This window comes from Furipterus horrens, unplaced genomic scaffold (genome assembly GCF_987537825.1).
Source record: "Furipterus horrens unplaced genomic scaffold, mFurHor1.1.pri manual_scaffold_2, whole genome shotgun sequence".
Classification (NCBI taxonomy): Eukaryota; Metazoa; Chordata; class Mammalia; order Chiroptera; family Furipteridae; genus Furipterus; species Furipterus horrens.
This window is the reverse complement of record NW_028327172.1, coordinates 147,565,767-147,590,292: the sequence shown is the minus strand read 5'-3', so window position 1 is coordinate 147,590,292 and position 24,526 is coordinate 147,565,767. Positions and strand designations below refer to the sequence as shown.

The 24,526-nt window shown below is 35.9% G+C and overlaps 1 protein-coding gene across 1 annotated transcript in view; it reads left to right on the top strand.

Moving 5' to 3' along the window:
- DNAJC1 (DnaJ heat shock protein family (Hsp40) member C1) overlaps nucleotides 1-24,526 on the top strand; it is a 218,559-nt gene that overhangs the window by 171,221 nt on the left and 22,812 nt on the right. Inside the window, exon 9 of the mRNA XM_090266591.1 lies at nucleotides 18,863-18,982. Within this exon, the coding sequence (XP_090122717.1) occupies nucleotides 18,863-18,982 (120 nt within the window). The remainder of the gene's footprint in view (nucleotides 1-18,862; nucleotides 18,983-24,526) is intronic.

The following is a 24,526-nucleotide window of genomic DNA, read 5'->3' as shown; positions in this document are numbered from 1 at the left end:
GAGGCCTGCCCTTCCAATATAACAGTAAGTATTAAAAACAACCAAAAAAATGTATTCAAGCCTTGATTAAAAGAGTAAAAGACATACCTTGTTTTGTTTTGGTGCCAATAATAGCTCAAAACCATAGTCATAAGCAAGAACTAACACCACAAAATATAGATGCCTTGGTACTGGGAGTTTTAATGCCTGCTTGAGGCAAAAAAATTGCCTTTGGTCCACAGGATGCTGGAATTGAGTCTCTTGCATAAAACCTAGTTTCAAGAGTCTACCATTCTATGAAAGAATAATCAGTCCCTTCACCTTTTTACCCATTTCCCCAAACCCACCTCCCACCAGGCAGCCATCCAAATGTTCTCCATATCTATGATTTTGTTTCTGTTCTGCTTGTTTGCTTAGTTTGTTTTTTAGACTCAAATGTTGATATTTATGTATTTATTGCCACTTTAATGTTCATACCTTTGATCTTTTACTTCAATAAATTCCTTTAACATTTCATATAATAATGGTTTGGCGACAGTGAACTCCTTTAGCTATGTCTTGTCTGGGAAGCACTTTATCTGTTAAGAACAGTATAGGAAACAAAGTTGCCAAGGAACTTATATGCATGACCCATGGACATGAACAAAAGTATGGGGATTGCCTGAGGGAGTGGAGGGTGCTGAGTGGAGGGAGGTGAAGGGTAAAAAATTGGGAAAACTGTAATAGCATAATCAGTAAAATATAATTTAGGAAAGAAAGAGAAAAATTCAATAGTCCAGAGCCATTTAAACCCTTAGGGCCCTTAGAGAAGCCAATGCAAAACCTGTTCTCTGCCACAAATTGTAGGGCTTTTGAACTCATGTTGAGCATGAGGGCTTAGTGGCTTGAGCACTGGCCTATGAACTGAAAAGCTGCCGGTTCAATTCCCAGTCAGGGCACAGGTGTGGGTTGCAGGCCAGGTCCCCAGTTGGGGGTGTGCAGGAGGCAACTGATCCATGTATCTCTCACATACTAATGTTCCTCTCCTTCATTTCTAAAAACAAAAACAAAGGTAATTAAAATATTTTTAATAAATAAATAAATAATTTTTTGAAAACCTCAGTGAAGATAGACCTAAAATAGGGACTTCTCATCAAGATGAGGTGTAGGTAAACATGCTTCGCCTCCTCACACAACCATAGAAAGAATTACAACCAGATCTCAAAACTTGTAACACCCACAACCATCAGAAAATCAAGCTGTATGGAAGTCCAACGACCAGGGATTTAAAGAAGACATATTCATTCCAGACAGGCAGAGTGGTGGCATGGCATGGAAAGGCAGTGGAAGTGGCAGCAGTGGAATGGATGGGAGGGATATCTTGGGAGCCAGTGATCCCAGCCTCAAGCCAGACTGCACAGCCTAGGGTTTCAGCACTAGAAGATACATCCCCATTACCTATGGCTGTAAAAACCAGTGGGAGGTGGGGTGGCAGAAGAAACTGCCAAATTTTTGCCGCTTAGAAGGCCAACATGGTATTAGAACATACATAAATCCACCCACTCTGATATTCACCACCAGGGCAGCACCTGGAAGAGCACCAATCACACTTGGGAAGTGCATGAAGTGGCTAGAAATGGGGTGAGCGCTGGGCAAGCCACCAGAAGCCAGACAGTGGGCACTGTCTCCTCTCTGAGCCCTCCCCACACAGCCACAAAGCAGTGGAGCAGTTACCTAAGGCTCTGCCCCACACAGTTTACACATGCATTTTCTACATAGGCCATGCTACTAAGACAGGGAATGAAAGCAGCTCTACCTAATACACAGAAACAAACACAGGGAGGCTGCTAAATTGAGGAGACAAAGAAATATGGTCCAAATCAAAGAACAGAGCAAAGCCTGAGAAAAAGAACTAAGTGAAATAGATATAGCCAACCTATAGGATGTAGAGTTCAAAACACTGATTATCAGGATGCTCAGAGAACCCCTTGAGTATGGCAAAAAAATAAAGGAAGAAATGAAGTTTACACTAAGTGAAGTAAAGAATAATCCACAGGAAGCCAACAGAGAAAGGAAGGAAGCTGGGATTCAAACCAATGATTTGGAACATAAGGAAGAGATAAACATTCAACCAGAAGAAAAAGAAGAAACAAAAATTCAAAAAAACAAGTATAGGCTTTAGGAACCTCTGGGACATCTCTAAATGTGCCAACATCTGAATCATAGGGATGCCAGGAGAAGAGGAAGAGCAAGAAATTGAAAACTTACTTGAAAAATCAATTAAAGAAAACTTCCCTAATCTGGCAAAGGAAATAGGCATGCATGTCCAGGAAGCACAGAGAGTCCCAAACACATTGGACCCAAAGAGAACCACAACAAGACACATCAATATTAAAATGCCAAAGGTTAAAGCTGAAGAGATCATCTTAAAAGCAGCAAGAGAAAAGCAGAAGATACCTACAAAGGGGTTCCTATAAGACTATCAGCTGATTTCTCAAAAGAAACTTTGCAGGCAAGAAGGGACTGGCAAGAAGTAGTATTCAAAGTGATGAAAAGCAAGGACCTACCACCAAGATTACTCTATCCAGCAAAGCTATCATTTAGAATGAAAGGGCAGATAAAGTGCTTCCCAGACAAGGTAATGCTGAAGGAGTTTGTCATCACCAAGCCATTATTATTACATGTATCATCACCATTAAATGTATCATTATAATATCCACCTAGAATATGGAATATAGGCAGTTCAACTGAACTACCCCAGACAAGCCAAGCATAAGACAGCCATCTCTGAGTGTTCCACAGAGTCATGCCTTAAATAAATGCCCGTTGTTTTTTATACACTGAAATGTGCAGTTGTTTGTTTTGCAATAATAAATAAAGTAATACATCTGGCAAAGTTAAAATTTAGATATTGGTAAGTGTGTGGAGGAAAAACAGGCACTCCCCATTGCTCTTGATGGGAAAGTAAATTAATATAATTACTTTAGAGAACAATTTGGCAATATTCAGTTGTGAAGGTGAAGATACCCAATCTTCTTATCAGGATTTCCAGCTCTATATATATACATGAGAAAAACACATACACATAAAGGTAAAGAGTCACTTAAAAGATATTCATTAGAGCATTCTAAGTTGGCTTGAAATATGTTTGTTAAGCTGTCACTGACAATGAGCATATATATTATTATATCATGGGATATCTTAACACTTGTATTTGTAACCTAAAAAACTGACAATGAATTGCTGGGCTGTAATTTGGAAATTTCAGGTCTTATGTTGACTCCATCGCTGATTGCCCAGGGAACCTAAAGAAGTTTTTTCAACTTCTGTAGGCTTCAGTTTCTTCAATCATAAAAGGAGAGTGTTGGAGTAAATTGTCTCTGTGATCCCTTATAATTCTAAAATCTTATTTAATTTTTTGGCATAAAGATAAGCTATTGAAATGAAGCTATTCCAAGAGAACATAACTGGTAAAAATGCTGCCTTTTATTCTTTTATTTTTTTTAAAATTTATTTATTTATTTATTTTTAGAGAGGGAGGAAAGGAGAAAGAGAGGGAGAGAAACTTCACTGTGTGGTTGCCTCTCACTCGTGCCCCCAACTGGGGACCTGACATGCAACCTAGTCATGTGTCCTGACTGGGAATCGAACCAGCGGCACTTGGCTCACAGGCTGACGCTCAGTCCACTGAGCCACAGCATCCAGGGCTGCCTTTTATTCTTGAAGAAAGTTAATTGGATTCCAGTGTACGTACAGTAGTTCCTCTCTATATCATGGTTCACTTATCGCGGCCTCACTGTATTGTGGGATTTTTAAAATATTTTTTAAATATTATATTTAATTATCGCAGATTTTTCGCTTTATCATGAGATTTTACAGTACTGTATATGTATGTTGTTAAAGTTACATAGGTTTAAGAGTGTAGAATATGTTTAAGAACATAAGTAGTGTTTATAAAAGTGTGGAGAAGGTTAATAAGGGCGTGGGAAAGGTTAATAAGGGACTGGGAATGGTTTATAGGTATGTGGGAAGGCTTTATAAAGCCTTAAAATATATATACTAAAATAAATGTAAGGGTCCTACTTCATGGGGGGGTGTGGGTCTAGAACGTAATACCCACAATAAGTGAGGGAATACTGTATATGATAATAGTTACTAAACTAAGAATTAAGTATAATCTGTTGAATAATATGACATTTGGCAAATACAGAATGCATGTAAAGAATAGTACAGGTTTCTAATTTCCCCTATACCATTTACCAATCATAAATCCTGATTTTAAAGAAAAATCCTTCAATTTCTTTTGGTTTCAGTTATTTTTTTCCTAAATAGGATAATACAGTAAATTTTCTGCCTTAAGACAAAATAGCTCTTTCCTTGAGATAACATTTTACTTTAAGAGCTATAAATGTATACATAAAAATGTACCTTGAGATATGAAAATGTCTCTTTGTAGCCTTCTAACTTTACTGAGCAAGAGACCTACATTTTTGAGCATCTCTGAAAGGATCAATGCACTTAAGACCCACTTCCAAGACCTTGGAGACCCTTTTACTGTCATTTCCAAATAGACTTGAGATTGGCAAGACAGATGACAGAAAAGGTTGGGTCAAGAGAGAGTCCTGTTATTTAGTCTGCAACCCCCTTTAGTGTTCAACTCATTAATAGGCAATAAAAGGAAGGGCTATTTGTGACCTAATTGATAGTAGTAAACATACTGGCCAAATCATTTAGATTCTCATGGACTTACCTCTAGTTCCTGCAAGGCCCTCATCCTTCCTCTTTCAGAAAGTCATATCTCTGTCAGAATCCCATCCTTGTCACCAAAGAGGTCAAGAACTATGAATAATTAGAAATTTTACTTGCAAGCAAATAAGTTAGCCTGCCACATGTCATGGATGTTGTTAGAAGACACAGACTCCAAGATCAGAGACACAGGACAGTTTATTACACTAGCAATTGCAGTAACTATAGAGTATCAGTATTTTTATTTGTTTCCTAGGCCCAATCCCTACAGAACAATACAAAGAGGGCAGGAGACCTCCTATAAAATCAGTAGGTTTAATCACAGTAGGAGGAATCCTGAGCTTATTAGCAAACTCAAATCTTTTATATCAAGCATGAAGCGTGGTTGCCCTTTCCTCCAGAGGGAGATATCATCTTCACTTACTAGACAGTAAGAATGATCTACCTGTATCTTGAAAGAGATGCCACCTCTTCCTATTACTGCTTATCTTTTGGACTCCCTGTGTGCCCTCACAACTTGATAGTTGGCTTCCCCCAGAGGAAAGTGATACAAGAGAGGGCAAGGTAAGAAGTTGCAGTATCTTTTAGTACCTATCCTTGGATGTCATACTCTGTTATTTCCACAATATCCTGTTGGTTACACAGATCAGCCCTAGCCACTGTGGGAGGGAACTGTACAAGGGCGTTAATGCCATATCGTGGGAATCACTGGGGACAACCTTGGTGACTTGTGACACACTGATTATTAAATTCTTAATATCATAAAGGCCACAATGTAAGACTCAAATTTAAGATTGAAATCATGTCAACCAACTCTTCTGATCATAATGATATGAAACTAGAAATCAATTACAAGAAGAACACAGGAAAATTAATTGCAAACCATGTATCAGATAAGGGGATAATATCCAAAATATACAAAGAACTCATATAACTAAATAACAAAAAATGATCATATTTAAAAGTGGCCAGAGGGAGGATGGGGACCATGTCTTCCTCACACACCTGTTAGGTACACAGCTCTCCTTCATGAAGCCAAATCTTGGTCTCTTTTGGCCTAATAAACTCCTCTGGCCTCACTCTGATGACTCCCTGAGACAGGAAGGTTTGTGGGCAACTGGCAGGTTGCAGCTAGATTTGGTATACCCTGGGACATTCCCAGAGTGGCCTCAGACCCGCACTGACACTGAGTTTGAGCCTGCATCAATCTGCAGAACACCACTTGACCCTACCTAGTGACTCACTGAGAACCTACCTTATGCAACTTGAGTACTGCCAGAGTTTCTTTCAGTGATTGAGTCTGGTAGGTAGCTGCCAGGCAGAGGCAGGCAGAGGCCTTGGATTTTGCTGACCTGCCCCTGCACCTAGTGATAGTAAAGGCCAGGCTCAGTGTGCAGCTTTGTCCTTCCTGCACACACCCAGGCCCAGCAGAGGCAACCACAAACTATATATCATTTTTGTAGCTCCAAACAGGTTGCCCAGGGCCAGTCACAGGCAGCATCTGATATTGGGCTGATCCAGAGTCCCTCCCAAGAGTCCCCAGGAAAAACACACAGTGCCCAGCTTCACACAACAGCAGAGCAGGATCCACAAGTAATATATCCAAAAGGAGATCTTAGAAAGCACCAGACTCTCCTGAGGCAAATTCTGTTTTGTGTGGTCAGCACCTGCACAGCAGCTTATACACTGGTGAAGATTGATCCTCAACAGTTAGCCAGCATGAGGGTTGATCACACTCACAAACTGCCAATAAAAATCAAGACTTAATTAAAACAGGAGGACCTCCATAATACATACATGCAAGGGACATTCCTGGAGCACCAAGATCCAGTGATCAAAGGGACTGCACCACTGGGTCACACGAAACACCTACTACTTATGTAGTAGGCCACCCTACAGAGATTGGGAATCATAGCAGATCTACTTAATACCTAGAAACAAAAACAAAGACACAAAATGCGGAGACAAAGAAACATGCCCCAAGTGAAAGAATAGAAGGTATCTCCATAAAAAGAGCTAAATGAAATGGAGGCAAGCCATTTAATATATAGAGTTCCAAAAAATGGCTATAATGTTGCTCAAGGAAATTAGCGAGAACATCAACGAAGAAATGGCAAGCATAAAAAAGGACCTAGAAAGCATATGAAATATCTGAAATGAAAAATACACTAGAAAGAAAAAAGAGTAAGTTGTATGAAGCAGAGGATCAAATCAGTGATTTGGAGGACAAGGTAGCATTGAACACCCCATCAGAGCAGCAAAATGAAATAAAAAAATTTTTTTAAGAAAATAAGGATAGTTTAAGGGACCTTTGGGACAACACAAACCATAAGAAACTACCCATCATAGCGTCACAAGGAGGAAAAGCGAGTGAACAGGATCAAGAACCTGTTTGAAGAAATAATGACTGAACATGTCCCTAACCTGGTGAAGGAAAAAGATAAATGAGTTCAAGAAGCACACAGGGTCCCAAACAAGATAAACCCAAAGAGGCCTGCACAGAGACACATCATAATTGAAATGAAAAAGCTTAAAGACAAAAAGAGAATCTTAAAAGAAGCAATAGAAAAGCAGTTAGTTACCTAAAAGAGAACCCGCATAAGAGTGTCAGTTGATTTCTCAACAGAAACATTTCAGGCCAGAAGGGATTGTCATGAAGTATTCAAAGTGATGAAAAGCAAGGACCTACAACCAAGACTACTTTACCTAGTAAGGTTGTCATTTAAAATTAAAGGACAAATAAAGAGTTTCCAAGACAAGAAAAATCTAAAGATATTTGTTACCACCAAACAAGTTTTACAAGAAAATATAAAGGTCTTATTTAAAAATAGGGAGAAGAAAAGGAACATAGTTAAATAACATGGCAAGAGATACATACCTATCATTAATCATTTTAAATGTAGATGGCATAAATACTTCAAGCAAAAGTCTAAGGGTAGCTAAATGGATAAGAAAACAAGACCATACATACTCGCATGATGTCTATAAGAGACTCACCTCAGAACAAAACACACACACACACACACACACACACACACACACACACACACACACAGACTGAATGGAAAAAGATATTTCATGCAAATGGAAATGGAAAAAAAGCAGGGATGCTTATATCAGATAAAATAGACTTTAAAACAAAAGCTGTAGCCGTGGTTGGTATGTTTTCATTGGTTGGGCCTCATCCCATGAACCAAAAGGTCACCAGTTCGATTGCCAATCAGGGCACATGCCTGGGTTGCAGACCAGGTCCCTGGTTGGGGACATACAAGAGGCAACCAATCAATATTTTTCTCACACATTGATGTTTCTCTACCTCTCTTTCCCCTCTCTCTAAAAAATAAATTTCTATTAAAAAAAAAAATGCTGTAGTAAGAGAGAAAGAAGGACATTGCATAATGATAAAGGGAGCAATGCAACAAGATGATATAACCATTAAACATTCAAGTACCCAACATAGGAGCACCTAAATATATAAAGCAAATCTTGATGAATATAAAGGGAGAGATAGCTAGTAATACAGTCATAGTTAGGGATTTTAACACACCACTGACATCAATGGAAAGATCTCCCAGACAGAAAATCAACAAGGAAATGATGACCTTAAATGACACCATAGATCAAATGGGTTTCTTTGATATCTTCAGATCATTTTCTTCCAAAGCAGCAGAATACACATTACTTTTAAGTATTCATGGAAAATTATCTTGGATGGACTGCATGTTAGGACATAAAACAAGTTTTAATAAATTTAAGAAGATTGAAATCATATCAAGCATCTTCTCTGACCATAATAGTAGGAAAGTAGAAATCAATCACAGGAAAAAAATCTGAAGAGTGCACAAACACATGGAAGCTAAACAGCGTGTTACTAAACAATGAATGGGTTAACAAAGAGATCAAGGAAGAAATCAAAAGATACACTGAAACAAATTAAAATGAGAGCACAATAACCCAAAACTAGGGGACACAGAGAAAGCAGTCCTCTGAGGGAAATTAATAGCATTATAGGCCTACCCCAAAAAAGTGGAAAAATCTCAAATAAACAATTTAATGTTACACTAAAGGGAATTAGAAAAAGAATAACAGAGTAGAAGAAAGGAAATAATAAAGATCAGAGCAGAAATAATTGAAGTAGAGTCTAAAAAAGAAATACAAAAGGTCAATGAAACCAAGAGCTTTTTCTTTGAACAGATAAACAAGAATGACAAAATCTTAACCAGACTCATAAAGAAAAAAAGAGGACCCAAATAAATAAAATTAAAAATGAAAGGGTAGAAAAAGCAATCGAATCCACAGAAATACAAAATAATGTAAGAAAATATTGCGAACAACTATATGCCAACATATTAGGCAATCTGGACAAACTGGATAAATTCCTAGAAACATAATGTTTCAAAACAAACTAAAAGAACCAGAAAATCTAAATAGACCCATTACAACCAATGAAATTGAAACAGTAATAAAAAAAAAAAAAAAACCTCCCAACAGACAAAAGTCCTGGACTGGATGTTTTCACAGGCGAATTTTACCAAATATTCACAGAAGAGCTAACACCTATCCTTCACAAATTATTGTAAAAATTTCAAGTGAAAGGAAGAGTCCCAAGCTCATTTTATAAAGCCTGAATCATTGTAATTCTAAAACCAGATAAGGCTACTGCAAAGAAATAAAATTATAGGCCAATATCCCTGATGAACATAGATGCTATAATCCTCAAAATATTATCAAAACCCATCCAGCAATATATGAAAAAGATCATACACCATGATAAAATTGGGTTTATTATGGGAATGCAAGATTGGTACGATATCTTCAGATCAAAAAGTGTGATACACCACATAAACAAAATGAAGTATAAAATCACATGATCATATCAATAGATACAGAAAAGCATTTTATTAAATCTAGCACCTATTTATGATACCTATAACTGTCAGCAAAGTCAGAATAAAAAGAATATACTTCAACACGATAAATGCTATACGTGAAAAACCCGCAGCTAACTTATATTTATAAATTTCCTTCTCCAGGGAGCCTCAAGTCAATATCAGTATTAGGTCCCTCCAAGTGACAATGTTTCAAGTAACACCTTTGTTTATGCTACAAGAATGGGATGCCATAGGTGTTTTTCCCTATAACCCTGAGATCAAGATATTTTTTGTGACAGACACAGGCAGCAAGAGCTGGAAAAATTTTGTATGGTTCTAGTGCACCATCACCCTTTAGGAGGGTGCATTTCAGTAATTCTCCTCAAATAATGACTGCTCTTCAAATAGTAACTGCTGTTCCTCCATACAAGCAACCGCCCAGTGGGCCTGTATACTGTATATGCTGTAATTCTTTTCCCTTGAACTCTATAGAATAGGGGCCAACACTTGATTGAGACACAGCCACTCAGTCTTTCACAGGATGAGTCTTTCCCTAAGTCTAGCATTAGTCTTGGGTTCTGCTGAAATCAAGTCACACAATTCATTCTACAAGTCATAAATGGGTCTGGGCTGAGACACATGATCCAAGATCACTTAAGAGAGGGCCCAATGACATACTCCTCTCACTATAAACACCAACTATTGCATCAAGAAAAAAAGAGAGAGGACCCAAATAAACAAAATCAGACACAAAAGAGGAGAAATCACAACCAATACCACAGAAATACAAAGGATTGTAAGAAATTACTACAAACAACTGTATGGCAAGAAATTGACAACCTAGATAAAATGGACAAATTTCTGGAAACATAATCTTCCAAAACTGAATCAAGAAGAAGCAAAAGCATGAATAGACCGATAACAACTAATGAAATTGGAGCAGTAATCAAAAAACTCCTGGCACACAAAAGCCCTGGACTGGATGGCTTCACAGGCAAATTTTACAAAATACTATTAAAACTTCCGATTTAGGTTGGCTAAATCGATAACAGGCTCATTAGAACTCAGCGATGCAGTACTGAGCAGCAGAGCCAATTAGCATACAAAAAGAAGAGCGCAAATACCCTCAGAAGTTGTGATCCTCCTAGATATCCTGCAGCCAGTACTAGTTGCTGTGGCTGCCTTCCCGGGATGGAATGGACCTCACCCACTCTCAAAATGTGACTGATGATGTCACACACACCAAAAGAAAATAAGGCTCGCTGGGAGAAAGCAAGGCAGGCTTCATATCTTGGCCCAAAAACTGCTTGAGAGAGCAGGAATAGGAGACTGTCTTGGGAGTGGGGCTGGGGTGAGGGGCTTGCAAGGTTTCAATCTCCCGGGTTTTCTTAATAGCTTTTCCAGATGTAGAGCACAAGGGAAAGAGGGAAGGGTGAAACTTCAAAGCTATCAACAACCCAACATCAAAATAGAGTCAGCTCTTTATTATAATATTAAATTATCATGAATAAGTGATTCAAGGACATACTGTTTAGATTACAATTTGATAATGTAATGTGTATGTCACAGTTTTAAATAAGACTTAACAAATTTTTTTACATAAAATCATATTCTTGGTAAACATGTCACCTTCATCACATTCGTTTATCATTACTCTTTTCCAAATCCTTACAACTTGAGAGCAAAGAATTAAAAAGCCATAAACCCTAGAACAAGAGATTGGAAGAGACATGACTGTATTAGCAGATAGGGAATGTTAACGAAATTTTAGAAGATGGGAAATAATGGATATTTAGTTGCTAGTTAGGTCTTAGCTTTCTCCAATCTGTCTTTGCAATAAGGAGGAGCCAAAACATGTCACGGAAGCCCAGAAAAGCTTAGCAATTAAAGGTGTGGGGTGGGACTGGAGGACTGGATAAAAAGACTTTGTGAGGACTAGTTAAATATGCCCCTCCGTATCACTTTCTGCAACGTGAATTTGTTATTTGTTTTATGGAAAGGATTTTTTTTTTTAAATCAGCAGACTGTTTTATTGAAAGTAAGTTCAACACCAGTAATCTAAAGGGAAATGCAAATTAAAACCATAATGAAATATCACCTACACCTGTCAGAATAGCTGTTGTCAATAAATCAACAATTAGGTGTTGGTGAGAATGTGGAGAAAAGAGTACACTCATGTACTCCTGGTGGGATTGGAATTTGGTGCAGCCATAAAGAGAACTATAATATGACCCAGCAATTCCACTTCTGGGTATTGATTTGAAGAAAGTCAAAACACTATTTTGAAACAAAAATGTGCCCCTATGTTTATTGCAGCAATTATTTACAATAGCCAAGATTCGGAGGCAACCTAAGTGTCCACTGATAGATAAGTGGATATATTCCATATACAAGGTGAGGGAAAAGTAGGTTTACAATGGTTTGTATGGAAAATAATAATAAATAATAATACAAGAATAAATTGTGTTTCATGTACTCACAACTGTAAACCTACTTTTGTCCCACCCTATATATAATGGAATATTACTAAGCCATAAAAAATGAAATCTTGTCATTTGTGATGACATGGATGGGCTTCGGTGTTATTATACTAAGTGAAATAAATCAGACTGAGAAAGAAAAACAATATGATTTTACTTGCACATGGAATCCAAAAAAATAATATGAATAAATAAATACAACAGAAACAAATTCATAGAGGACATATTGATGGTGGCCAGATGGGAGAGTGGTTGGGGGGAAGGGTGAAAATATTAAAAGGGTTAAGAAGTACAAATTGGCAGTTGTAAAAATAATCACAGGGATGTAAAGTACAGCACAGGGAATATAGTCAATAATAATTGTGATAATTATGTATCATGTTAGTTGGGTACTAGACTTATTGAGGTGATCACTTTGTAAGTTATGACATGTCTAATCACTATGTTGTACACCTGAAACTAATATAATATTGAATGCAACTGTAATTTTTGAAAAACTTACACATTACAAAATTAATGAGTAGTAAGTATCCTGAAGAACATCAGTCTAAGATTTCAATTATGCAAACCTTTTGGAACTACTCTCGCTCAGCCTTTTGCAAATAGTGTTTTACAAAAGAATTATACCCTAGTGCCCTAAGCATCTGTTGTATGTAATGAATTGACTTCTCTCCTATGCTAGTTAACACATCCTTGGGAGATCTGATACAGAGTTTATAACACTGGTTATAAGTACGCTCTATGAATTTATTGGAAGAATAGGTAAATGCAGTGAGAGCTTCGACAGAGATAGGAAACATAAAAATGAAGATAGAAAACACACAAAAAGAACCAATCAGAAATGAAGAATATGATAACTGAAATGAATAATACATCAAAGGGAAGCAGAGGATCAAATCAGCGATCTGGTAGACAAGGTAGCAGAAAACACCCAGTAAGAACATAAAAAGGAAAAAAGAATTTTTAATAATGAGGATAGTTTAAGAGACCTCTAAGACAACATCAGGTATAAGAACATTTGCATCATAGTGGTACCAGAAGGACAAGGGAGAGAGCAAGGAATGTACTTGAAGAAATAATGATGGAAAACTTTCCTAACCTGGCAAAAATAGACATACAAGTCCAGGAAGCACAGAAAGTTCCAAACAAGATGAACCCAAAAAGGACCACACCGAGACACATCATAATTAAAATGCCAAAGGTTGAAGATACAGAGATAATCTTAAAAGCAGCAAGAGAAAAGCAGTTAGTTACAAACAAAGGAGCTCCTATAAAACTGTCAGCTGATTTCTCAACAAAAACTGCCAGCCAGAGGGACTAGCATGAAATTTTCAAAGTGATTAAAGGCAAGAACCTGCAACCTAGATTAGGGTATCCAGCATAGCTGTCATTTAGAATTGAAAGGCAGATAAAGTGCTTCCCAGACAAGGTAAAGCTAAAGGAGTTCATCATCACCAAGCCCTTATTATATGATGTTAAATGGACTTATTTAAGAAAAAGAAATCAAAACTATGATATTAAAATGACAACAAACTTACAACTATCAACAACTGAGTCTAAAAAATAAAAACAAAAACAAGCTAAGCAAACAACCAGAACAGGAACAGAATCATAGGTATGGGGATTACTTGGAGGGTTATCAGCTGGGAGGTGGAGGGGGAGAGAGGGAGAAATGGTGCAGGGATTAAGAAGCATAATTGGCAGGAACAAAATAGACAGGGGGATGTTAAGAATAGTATAGGAAAGGATGAAGCCAAAGAATTTATACGCACAACCCATGGACATGAACTACGAGGGGGGAGGGATTGCTGGAGGGAAGGGGGGGTAACCAAGCAGAGAGGAGGAAAGGGGGAAAAAATTGGGACTACTGTAAATAGCATAATCAATAAAATATACCTAAAAAAAGAAAAAGAAAATGGTAGTAAATACACACAAATGCACACAGAGGAAAATTATTCAGATTTTATGTGAAAACTTGTCAACACATGGACGGACCTTGAGGGCCTTATGCTACATGAAATAAGTCAAGAGGAAGAGAAATGCCCTGTGTTCTCACTTATCTGTGGAATCTAACAAAACAAGCTCATAGATACAGAGCACAGATTGGCAGTTGCTAGAAGTTGCAGGAGTGGTGTGCAGGGCGTGGGGTGTACGTCAAACGGATGAAGGGAGTCAAAAGGTACAGTCTTTCAGTTATAAAATAAGTCATGGAAATGGAGAAAGTACAGCATGATGACTGTAGTTAGTAATTTTATGTTTCATATTTGAAAGTTGTTAAGAGGGTAAATCTTAAAAGTTCTCTTCAAAAGAAAAAAGACGTTTGGTGACAGATGTTAATTAGACTTGCAGTGATGATCTTTTCACAAGATAGTACAACTATCAAATTATTATATTGTACACCTGAAACTAATATAATGTTGTATGTCAATTATAACTTAATGAAACATAAAATCCCTCCTATAGCTTTGTGAATCATGCAGAGTAAGTGAGCCCCGCAGTGGCCTCTAAGCCCTTTGATTTTACCTCCTTACCCCCTAGGCTTCATCTCCTCCCCCTGCCCTCTTTGCTCCTTGTGCTCCAGATGCGCTGATCTTCTTGCCGTTCCTTAAACATCCTAGACATGCTCCCTGGACTAATCTCTCTGTATTAGTTATCTTCTACAGTGTGCCAAAATCACTTGGTGGCATAAAATATTTTTAAAAGAAATAAACATTGTTTTGTTCACTTCTCAAGGGGATTTATTTACTCCTGCTCCCAAAGAAGGAGTTAAAAAGAATTTGATCTGTTTGCATTATCTTGAGCAGTGTTTCTCAAACTATCTGTAGTGAAAAGACCGGGTTTTTAAATTTTTTATTTTCAAGTGTTGCTGACCACTATTTGGTCCTGTTGTGCCTAACAAGAATGCAGCTCACACTTTAAGTGATACCCCCATTCTAGTTTAACAGCAGCCCAACCAGCCTATATTCTGTGTAAAAGAAGAGTTGATTGACCGTGTACTTGGTTGTTGTGGCAGTATTAAATTGCTCTGTTTCTAACCTTTACTCTGTTTCTGAACTTACTTTTTCACAGATGGGTAACAATTTGCAGGTTGGTGCCAGCCCAGAGAACACACTTTATGATTGCTGGTCCAGATGGGACTGCTTTTTTGGCAGGGCAGCTAAACCGTAGATGAGGAGACTTTTGTGGACACAGCATGCAATACTGATTGCTGCTGAAGTATCACAACATTAGAATGATACTAGTTTGGAATGAGTTAGCTCTTCTTCAAATAAAAGTTTCTCTTCCTAAGAGTGAAAAAACATTTAAAGTGATTTGTTTTTAATTTTGTCCTTTGCTTTTTCTTTCATACAATTTATCCATATATAGTGAAATTGGAAAGGAAAATGTGTAGCTGAAAGCCAAATGCACATTCTAAAACACACAGTCAGTGTAGAACATAGAATCAGAGGATAGCATGTTATTCAATTATTAGATATATCAACCACATTATTAGATATATATCTGATATTTTAACTAGGTGATGCTATGTAAAGATATTATTTCTTAGGTAACATTTCTGAGAAGTTATGAGTTGAGCTGAATCTATTAAGAATTACTGAGTCCAAAACTGTAACTTCTTTAATTATATAAATAATGATTATTGATAGTTCATTTCAGTAGAAGTATTGTTCATTAGGGAGTTTCAATATCTACTTATCAGATAGAAATGAACCTTTTGTCATTCAAGTATGAAAATACAATAAATACATTTACATTTTTTCTTCTAATTTGGCCATAAATTTTCAGTACCAGATAAATTGCATGATCCTTTTTTTAATTAACATTTGACGGTCTAAAGCTGTGATGGGGAGAGTGTGTATAGTGTACTTAAAAACTATAATGTGCTTTTTGCTACAGACTCCAACTCCTACCTCCCAAGAATAGTAAGGATTTTCAAGGGCACCAGATCTTTGACATAGCTATCTATCCCAAAGGGATATTATTTAGGAGTATAATTTAAAATTTCCTATCAGCTCATACTTTTGGGTCATTACATAAAAACACTGAATAATTTGAAAACTTTATTTGGTATTCAGTATGGAGATTTATTCCCAGAGTGGGGCTTTTCTGATGCAAAATTGGAATGCTTGTGTAGTCACAACAGCTGTCCCCACTCCATGTGGTATCTTCCATTACTTTACTATAGAGATGAATTTTGGCCCAGTGTCTTGGTAATAATGGACACACATGGCTTTACGTGGCAAAGCAGTATGCTTATGCATTCATTTGACTTTCACAGCTACAGTTGACTCCAGATTAGAACAAGGAGAATACATTCACACCATGGCCACCCTCATGGCTGCTGTAGTGGCTGGATCACAGTAGGCTGTCGCTTCTAAAGACACAACTAACTATTGCTGAGGAATTGCACCTTCACCAAAGTGCCTTGCAGCTATAGGAGAGAGAATAATGACTTGCTAAAAGGATTCTCTCAAAATATTTCAGACTATGGTCCTAATTATTATTGATCTAGTTTCTTTCAATATTAATAATAAAAATCATGGTCATAAAATAACTATGAAACTAAAAAGAAAGATTGCCTGAACAATCAATAGTTTTTCAGGATATCAGTCCAAATATTTTAAATTTTTCCTTCCCAGAAAAAGTGGTGCTGTACTTTTAGACTCATTTTATTAACAAGGAATTAAAATCAGACTTATTTCAAAGTCCACTGCTCATAAATGCAGCCTATTTGGAAAGCCAGTCTATTAAAAATAGAAATTATTTTAACGAATTAGTTTACCGTATGAAACAGTGCCTTTATATTATGAACACTTCAGACAATTTTTGTTTGCTCCAGAAATTTGTTATAATTAATGCAGAAATAAGATGATTTGATTTAGTGTGAAATTTCATTGATATTACTATATAGTTTATCTCTGTACAGTGTCAGCACTTTTTGGTATGACTTTGTACTAAAAGCTTATATTTAAATTCTTAACTTTTAGCATTTCTGAAACCAACCAGTATAGTTATTAAAGTTATGGCTTTTTAGCAATAAAAATAAGCATATGCTGTCATTGAAAATCCAGTTACGTCCCTCTAAATAATATCTGAATAATACTTTTTTCCCTAAAGAAAGTATAAACAAGCAAAAAGAAAGAAAATACCTTCACAGTTTTTAATTACCTGATATGGAGAATTAGATTTCTGATATCCATTAAATATCAAAGAAATTTCAACCATACCCAATGTAGGCTACCTTTTCATGTGAATTTATGCATGGATACTAAGGGTTGTACTGATGAATATGTTTGAGGCTTTCAGCTTTTAGTGGATACAAAACAGAATGATTGATAAAATCCTCCCTACTATTGGCTATTATTTACTGACTCTTAAGTGGCAGGTTGTATTTATGCCAATTTATCTGCTTCAGGGAACATTCTTGATAGCAGAACAAAGTGAATAAAAGTAGTTTGCTTTGCAAATGAATGCAAATGGGAGAGCCTTTCGGAAAGCCCTTTAACAGGGGCAGTGCACTTTGATTATGAGTGAAGCTGCCATTTGGACATGGTGAAAAGAGCACGCTTGAACCATTGATTGGGGGAGACAGTAAAAAGTCAGGAAAGGCCCCGTTAAGCTTGCAGTGAGGCAGGCGGATGTCAGTGTGGTTAGAGCACAGTGGGAGAATGACAGGGAGGATTAGTGTCAGGGAGAAGCTTTGCTGTAGCTGTGGAGATAGTCCCTGGGGTCACTCACCTCTGACTGTTGTTCTGTGCTGATGGTTCTGTAATGCAAACGGCCTGATGTATGCCTGTTCATTATCGGAAATGGTGATTAGAAAAGGTATTTGTCTCAAAGGTTTCCTTCTTTCTTTTTTTCTTTCTTTTTAGTTAAAGAAAAATAAGGTGGGCTTCCTCCATCTCTCTGCTGACTCCTAGAGTATTGTTTAATACCAGTGTGGTTACTGCCTCTGCTTGGGAATAGTTGAATGCTAAAATGTAATGTAAAATAATTGTAACATGTTTGTTATTTCATAATAGTTGCTTTTGCTTTGCTCAGCTTTGGGTTTGAGCGAGTGGTAGACTGAATAAAATGCAGAGAATGTGCTTGATCTTAGAATTTTATTTCAGGTATTTTATTCAAATTAATAATTTGATAACTTTTAGAAGCTACCTATCTTCTCAAAAATGAAATGTTGCTTTGAATGTACTTGATGGTTTAAGTCTTGGTTGCATGAGTTTCTAATTTCATATCTGCTCCTAAGTTTGATAAAATGCTAGCATTTGATAAGTTAAACTATTTGAAAACACATGATTTTTAGAATATTGTTACTTCCAATGAACAAAAAAATCTTTGTCTCAGTTATGCCTAGAGCTCTACATTTATTTGTTGACATTTTCATTTACACTTACGCTTTACAGAAAGCAAAAAACCTTACAGTTTTTCTTAAAACTTGAAGATCTTTTATGAGGCATTTGTGAACAGCAGTGATGCACAGTGCATTTCATAGACTTTGTGGATTGTTTCTTTAATACAAAACTGACTTGCCTTTTTTTTTTTTTTTTTTTTTATGTCTTCAAAAGCCTGGCTTCACAATATTTCTGCTTTCTTATTTCTTATACATAAGAAAATTTAAAAGGCTGCTAGAGCTTTGCATTCTAATGTTAAATATGCAGCACAAACCTCTATCTAAACTATTAGATATATTTTCATATTATTGTTTTTGCAGAAAGCATATTACCAATAGTTTGCTTCATGGGTTTATTAAATGTATTAGCAAACATTCTTTAAATTATCTTTTTTTTCTTCTTTAATGTTTTGCAGGCACCTGAATGGACAGAAGAGGACCTCAACCAGCTGACAAGAAGTATGGTTAAGTTCCCAGGAGGGACCCCAGGTCGATGGGAAAAGATTGCCCACGAATTGGGTCGATCTGTGACAGATGTGAGTTCACTCAGATTTGCATTGTATGGAGAGTGACAAACCAGAACAAGCCAACTATATAGAAGGCAGACATATATGCCTCCAACATTATCTTTGGAGAAAGGCTAGAATCCTTTTAGGACCTGGAAGTGAACCATTAACGAAATAAGCAAGCAGATGTCAGCCAGTTCCCCTGGCCCACAATTAACAGCTGTTTGAGGAATTTGGTGTTTAGAGACTTAAGCTACTAATACCTAATCACAGAAAAACAATGCTAGTTTTTGTGTTTAGAGTGACCCCTTCAGCTGTGGAAAAAAATAGTTCCCAGACTGATCAGAATTCCAGAAGTTATATTTCAGAAAAGAAGAAGATGAAAAGAGAAGTTATATTTCAGCTGGATCTTTTTAATGTTGAGTTATACAGCTTGCTTGCCATAGGTATTTAGACAGGTGGTTTGCATTAATTAAATGAGCAATATTTCTATAATGTTAGTTTTTATTTCAAGGATGATGCCTACCACCTATTTGACAAGTTGCTTAACCCCTCTCCACCCCTGCCCCCCCAAAAATATATCTATATAAATGTAATATGACTGACCATACCTAACATTTTAAAAACAAAGTGTTTACCTGGAAAGTTTTAGATTTAACATTTTGGGTGCTTTTATTTAGGAAATTTAAGGCAGAGAATCTTATAAAAGGACTCACCACACACCTGAATACCAAATATTCAGTAAATCTTTACTTGAAATTGAGAAGAACTTAATTTCATCAATATGACCCTTATTTTCACAAATGAGAGTATATATTCTTTACTAAGTATTTACTGAATTTAAAATATTTACTTTAAATAAATCCTATAGATCTAAAGTAATTAAGGGGTTACTGAAAACAAAGATTCAGATATCCTCCTCAATTCTGTTAAAGACTTTTGGGTCTTTTTTGATAATGAACGATTGAAAAACTCTCAAAAATTATTAATAAACACAACTACCAAAAAAAAAAAAAGTTTTGTTACACAAAATGCTGTTATTTTTTTTTTTTTTTGTAGTAAACTACCACTTTTTAATTTAAAAACAAGCTTATAAAACATTACTGTCTTTTTTTTTTTCTTTTGGACAGGATATTCTTTGAGAATTTTAAATTATATATAGGAATATTTTTAAAGCCATGTAGGTCTTTTTTTAAATCACACTTAAAATACTACTATTTGGATTTTGTCAGATGTTTTATATTATTTTGGCTTCAGTTAAAGTCTGATTATGTAGGGAAATAGCTCTTGTATCTTGTAACTTTTTTTTTTGCTGTGTTTCATGAGGAGACCAATTACCTTAGGTGACTAGAAAAGAACCATCAGGTTATGTTTAAGTACTATGACCTCCTAATTATACAACTACATGCTGTTAATATAGATTAACAAAAATTATTAAAATAATTTTTTTAAGTTATGAAACAAACATTGGCTTAATAAAGCTCCAAAAATTTTAGTTTAATTGCCTAATGAGAAGTAATAGTTCACTGATTTAGTGTCTCCTTTGAAGATAGCGCTGGTCGTAATTTTTTAGATAATATTTATATGAGACCTTACAGTTAATAATGCCAAAGGCAGATAGAAAATTGAGTAGAGCAATATTTTAAGTCAATTTGTTGTCATTATAATTCCATTAAATTTTTAGTCTATATTTTTAGAGGAGAGAAATGAAAGGTTAAATGCCAAGAATGTACATGATGTAACCAACAGAGCCTTGAGATGGCCAGTTAGTATCATAGATCTAGAAAAACTATACATAACTTGCAAGAGTCATCTTAGTGCAAATTCATTCCATATGTTCCTTTTTTTTTCCTTCTAGAAAACTGCCATAGAGTTTTCTCTTTGCCAAAACCAAAGGGAGACTGATTCCATGTCTGTAATAGATTTTCTTTTTCTTATCATGAAAGTAGCATGACTTTTTGAGATTTTTTTCCTTCAAGTATTAGTTCAACTTTCATAATACCAACAGTATCTTGAGAATCAATATTTAGTATACCCAAACCTCTTGGCACCAAAAATGCCACTGTAACTTTTCTTCTATGTCAGTAATACATATAGACTCACACTGTGTTTTCATTCTGTGAGCTGATCTCTCTCTCACACACACACACCCCACCCCCGTAAATTATTCTCTAAAAGAGAACAGGTGTCTTAACACTCAGACAACTCATTTTAGTGAACACACAGTAAATTAGAGTGAAGCGGCTGAAATGGGTTTGGCTAATACAGGTTCCTTCTCTAGAATGTTAAGTAAAAGTTAATCACACATTACAAGATCACTTTTTGGCTTATGGTGTTAATTAGATTTTTTTCATTAAGTACTTGATTATGAAAAAGAAGGCAAGTTCAGTTTGCTATCCTTGGAAACTGCATACTGACCTGATCACCTGTACCAGTTCTCTCCGGCTCTGCACATCTGTTCTTTGACCTGTTTTCCTTACTAAATTTGTAGCTTCAGGGTTAGTTCTCTTTCCTTTGAGAAACAATTGACCTTTTTCAGGGAGTGGTAAGAGTGCAGCCTCAGTGGTGGTATCATTATAGTCTTGATTTAGGTTGACAGATTACAATGAAAAACATGTTTAATTTCTCAATTAAAGAGTTTTCAGTGTATTAATTGTCATAATTTATTAAATTGCTAAATTCTGCTCCAGATAAATACAAGCAATGTTACCAGCTTTGTAAAAAAATTAATATGAAGTATATTTTAACTCAGATATATCTAAACTGTAAGACCTACTTTATTTTAGATTACATTTTTTAAATGCTAAATTTGCCTTCCAGCAAATAACTTTGATAACCACAAAGAACATTCAAATTGTAAAAACAACAGAGGAAACAAAAGCTGTCTGGCATGTTAAACCAACTTTAATGTGATTATTAACTGCAGATTTTCTAAATCAAGGTCAGGGAGCCTCAGATTTCTTGCCTGTGAGGCGGTATCATTCTCTATCCTGAAAGGATGTAAACTGACTCTGCTTTTCTCCATGGTCACTAATCTCTTATGTTCTGGTTGTGATAACGGACTGATTGGAGATTTTCTGCCTGCTTGGAAAAGACCCAGGTAGGCAGCAAAACAAAAGACAGGTGGATAGATTTAAACAGACTTTTATAATTAGCTTAGTACCACAGTGAGAGGTAGGAAGTGTATAGTTAGATAAGTGTCCCCATATGAGCATCAGAAAGAGGGGGGCAAAAATAAAATTCTCAATTTTATTTTCTATCACTGTAACAAGGAGATAAAGGAGATGCCTCTTAGGGAGGATTTATATGCTATGGCAGTTGTTTCAAAAATATATAAGTGGATTATTCATTAGATAATAAACTTTGTTTTTATCAGTGAACCAAATACAGAGTTAGTATTTGGCAAATATATTATTTCTATAACTTTTCAGAGTCAGATTTGTCCTATACAAGTTGTAAAGATGACAAGGATTGTCCTAATTTTCCATCTTCACCCTTGCTACCTGCAGATCTCCTGATCTCCGCCCGATCAATCGCATATTCTTCTCCATCCCTTCTTTCCTTACCCTCTCACCTCAGGGTCCTTTATTCCATTCTTCTTGCCAGATAAGTCACTAGCTCATTTAACAATCAATTTTCAATCTGATATTAATAGAAAATAATGTGTTACCAAATACACACACACACACTTGTATTTGAATAGTAGCCCTCAGTTTCTTAACCCAAGTATATGAATGGTTGGCTTAAGAATTTCAGGCAGCTTGATTCCCTGTTTGAAAGAAAGAGAAGGCAGAGCTTATTTTGAAGGAAGTAGGACCTTTTGGTGTCCATGGGGGAAACTACATAATTGTTTAGTCTGTCCATTGGCCTGGTTAAAGTTTTGCTGTTATATGATTTCTGGTCCAGAGGCTTATACATTTGCATTCCATTTCACTATTTTTGTCTCAGCATTGAGCAAAATCACATAGGACATGATTATAAAAGGTATATTTTACTACATAAGAATAACATTGCAAAGGTCATTTTTATGTTTAACTTCTTTAAGTGATAATACCAATTATTCCATCATTCATTTTAGTAGTATTTTACATTTTTCAAGACATTTAAATTTAATTATTTCACTTGATCTTCACAACAGCAACCATTTTACAATTGAGAAAACTGCTCCTAAGATACCTGGTCAATAGTTGGGTTGGGAAAACACCAGATGTTTTGATTCCTCCTCAAACACATTCTTAGCACTCTTTAATGCTGTTTATTGCTGTGTGTATGAAAAACACTTTAAATGTGTCTGGAGACTTATCATTAGAGCTTTTTTGGTAAAACTATGTTCATAGAAAAAAGAAACTTTAAAAAGTACACTCAAGTAAAAACTTTAATCAACCATAATAAAAAATGACTTCTGGAAACATTTTGTTATATATCATTTTAGACATTAGTCTTCCTATATAGGCATATGACTATACATAATTTTAACAGCATTAATCTGTAACCCACCCTTCTCACTTTGCTAGGAAACATGAGCTCCTTTCTATGAAAATAAGATCTACTTCATTTTCTAAACCCTTACATAACGCTCCATGCTGTCTTGATATATTTAAGTAGCATCCTACTGATTGTCATTTAAATTGCTTCCTTTTTTGCTAGGATGTCTGTGTTTTGTTGTTTTTTGTTTTGTTTTGTTTTGTTTTGTTTTCATCTTTCCACTTATATCTGTTTTCTTATCTTGTATTCCTAGAAGTAGAACTGCTTGGTTCAAGAATATGGATGTTTTTAGAACCTTTAATGTCTCTAAAACTGGCCCCCAAAGAGGTGGTAACAATATACTGCAATGCCACTGGTAGTAGATTAGAGAGACCACTCCTCATAGTCTCATAAACACTGAACGTTATTTGTTTCTCATCATTGCCCGTCAAATAAGTGAAAAGTGCTATAGCACTGATTTTTGTAACTGCCTTCTTACTTATTGGTCTTATTTCAAATACAGTTTCTGTTAATTCATTAGAATTTTAGGATAGTCCTATCATCTACGAATTATACATTGCCATTTTCTTTATATCTTATTTGATTGCATTAGCTAGCAATTTCAGAGAACTGTTTTATTACAGTTATAGTAGTTAGTGCAGACTTCTTTGTTCAGCATCTTAAGAAAACCTAATGTTTGGCTATTAAGTTTAATAGTATTGGTCATTGGTAAAAGAGTTATATTCTTAAACTAGGGATATTTATTTATTTTTAGAGAACGGGGAAGGGAGGGAGAGAGGGAGAGAAACGTGAACATGAGAGAGAAACATCGATCAGTTGCCCCTTGCACACACCCCAATCAGGGACTGAACCTGCAACCCAGGCATGTGCCCTGACTGGAAATTGAGCTGGTGACCTTTTGCTTTGTGACATGACGCCCAGACAACTGAGCCACACCAGTAACAAAGGTTTTTTAAACACCTCTTGGAATGTTCATATGAGAAAAATATGACCTAGTGAAGATAAATGTATTATCAAGGTTCCTTATTTATACATATTTCCAAGATAAACTTTGATTGTTTATTTAATATTATTCTTTGAATAAATAGC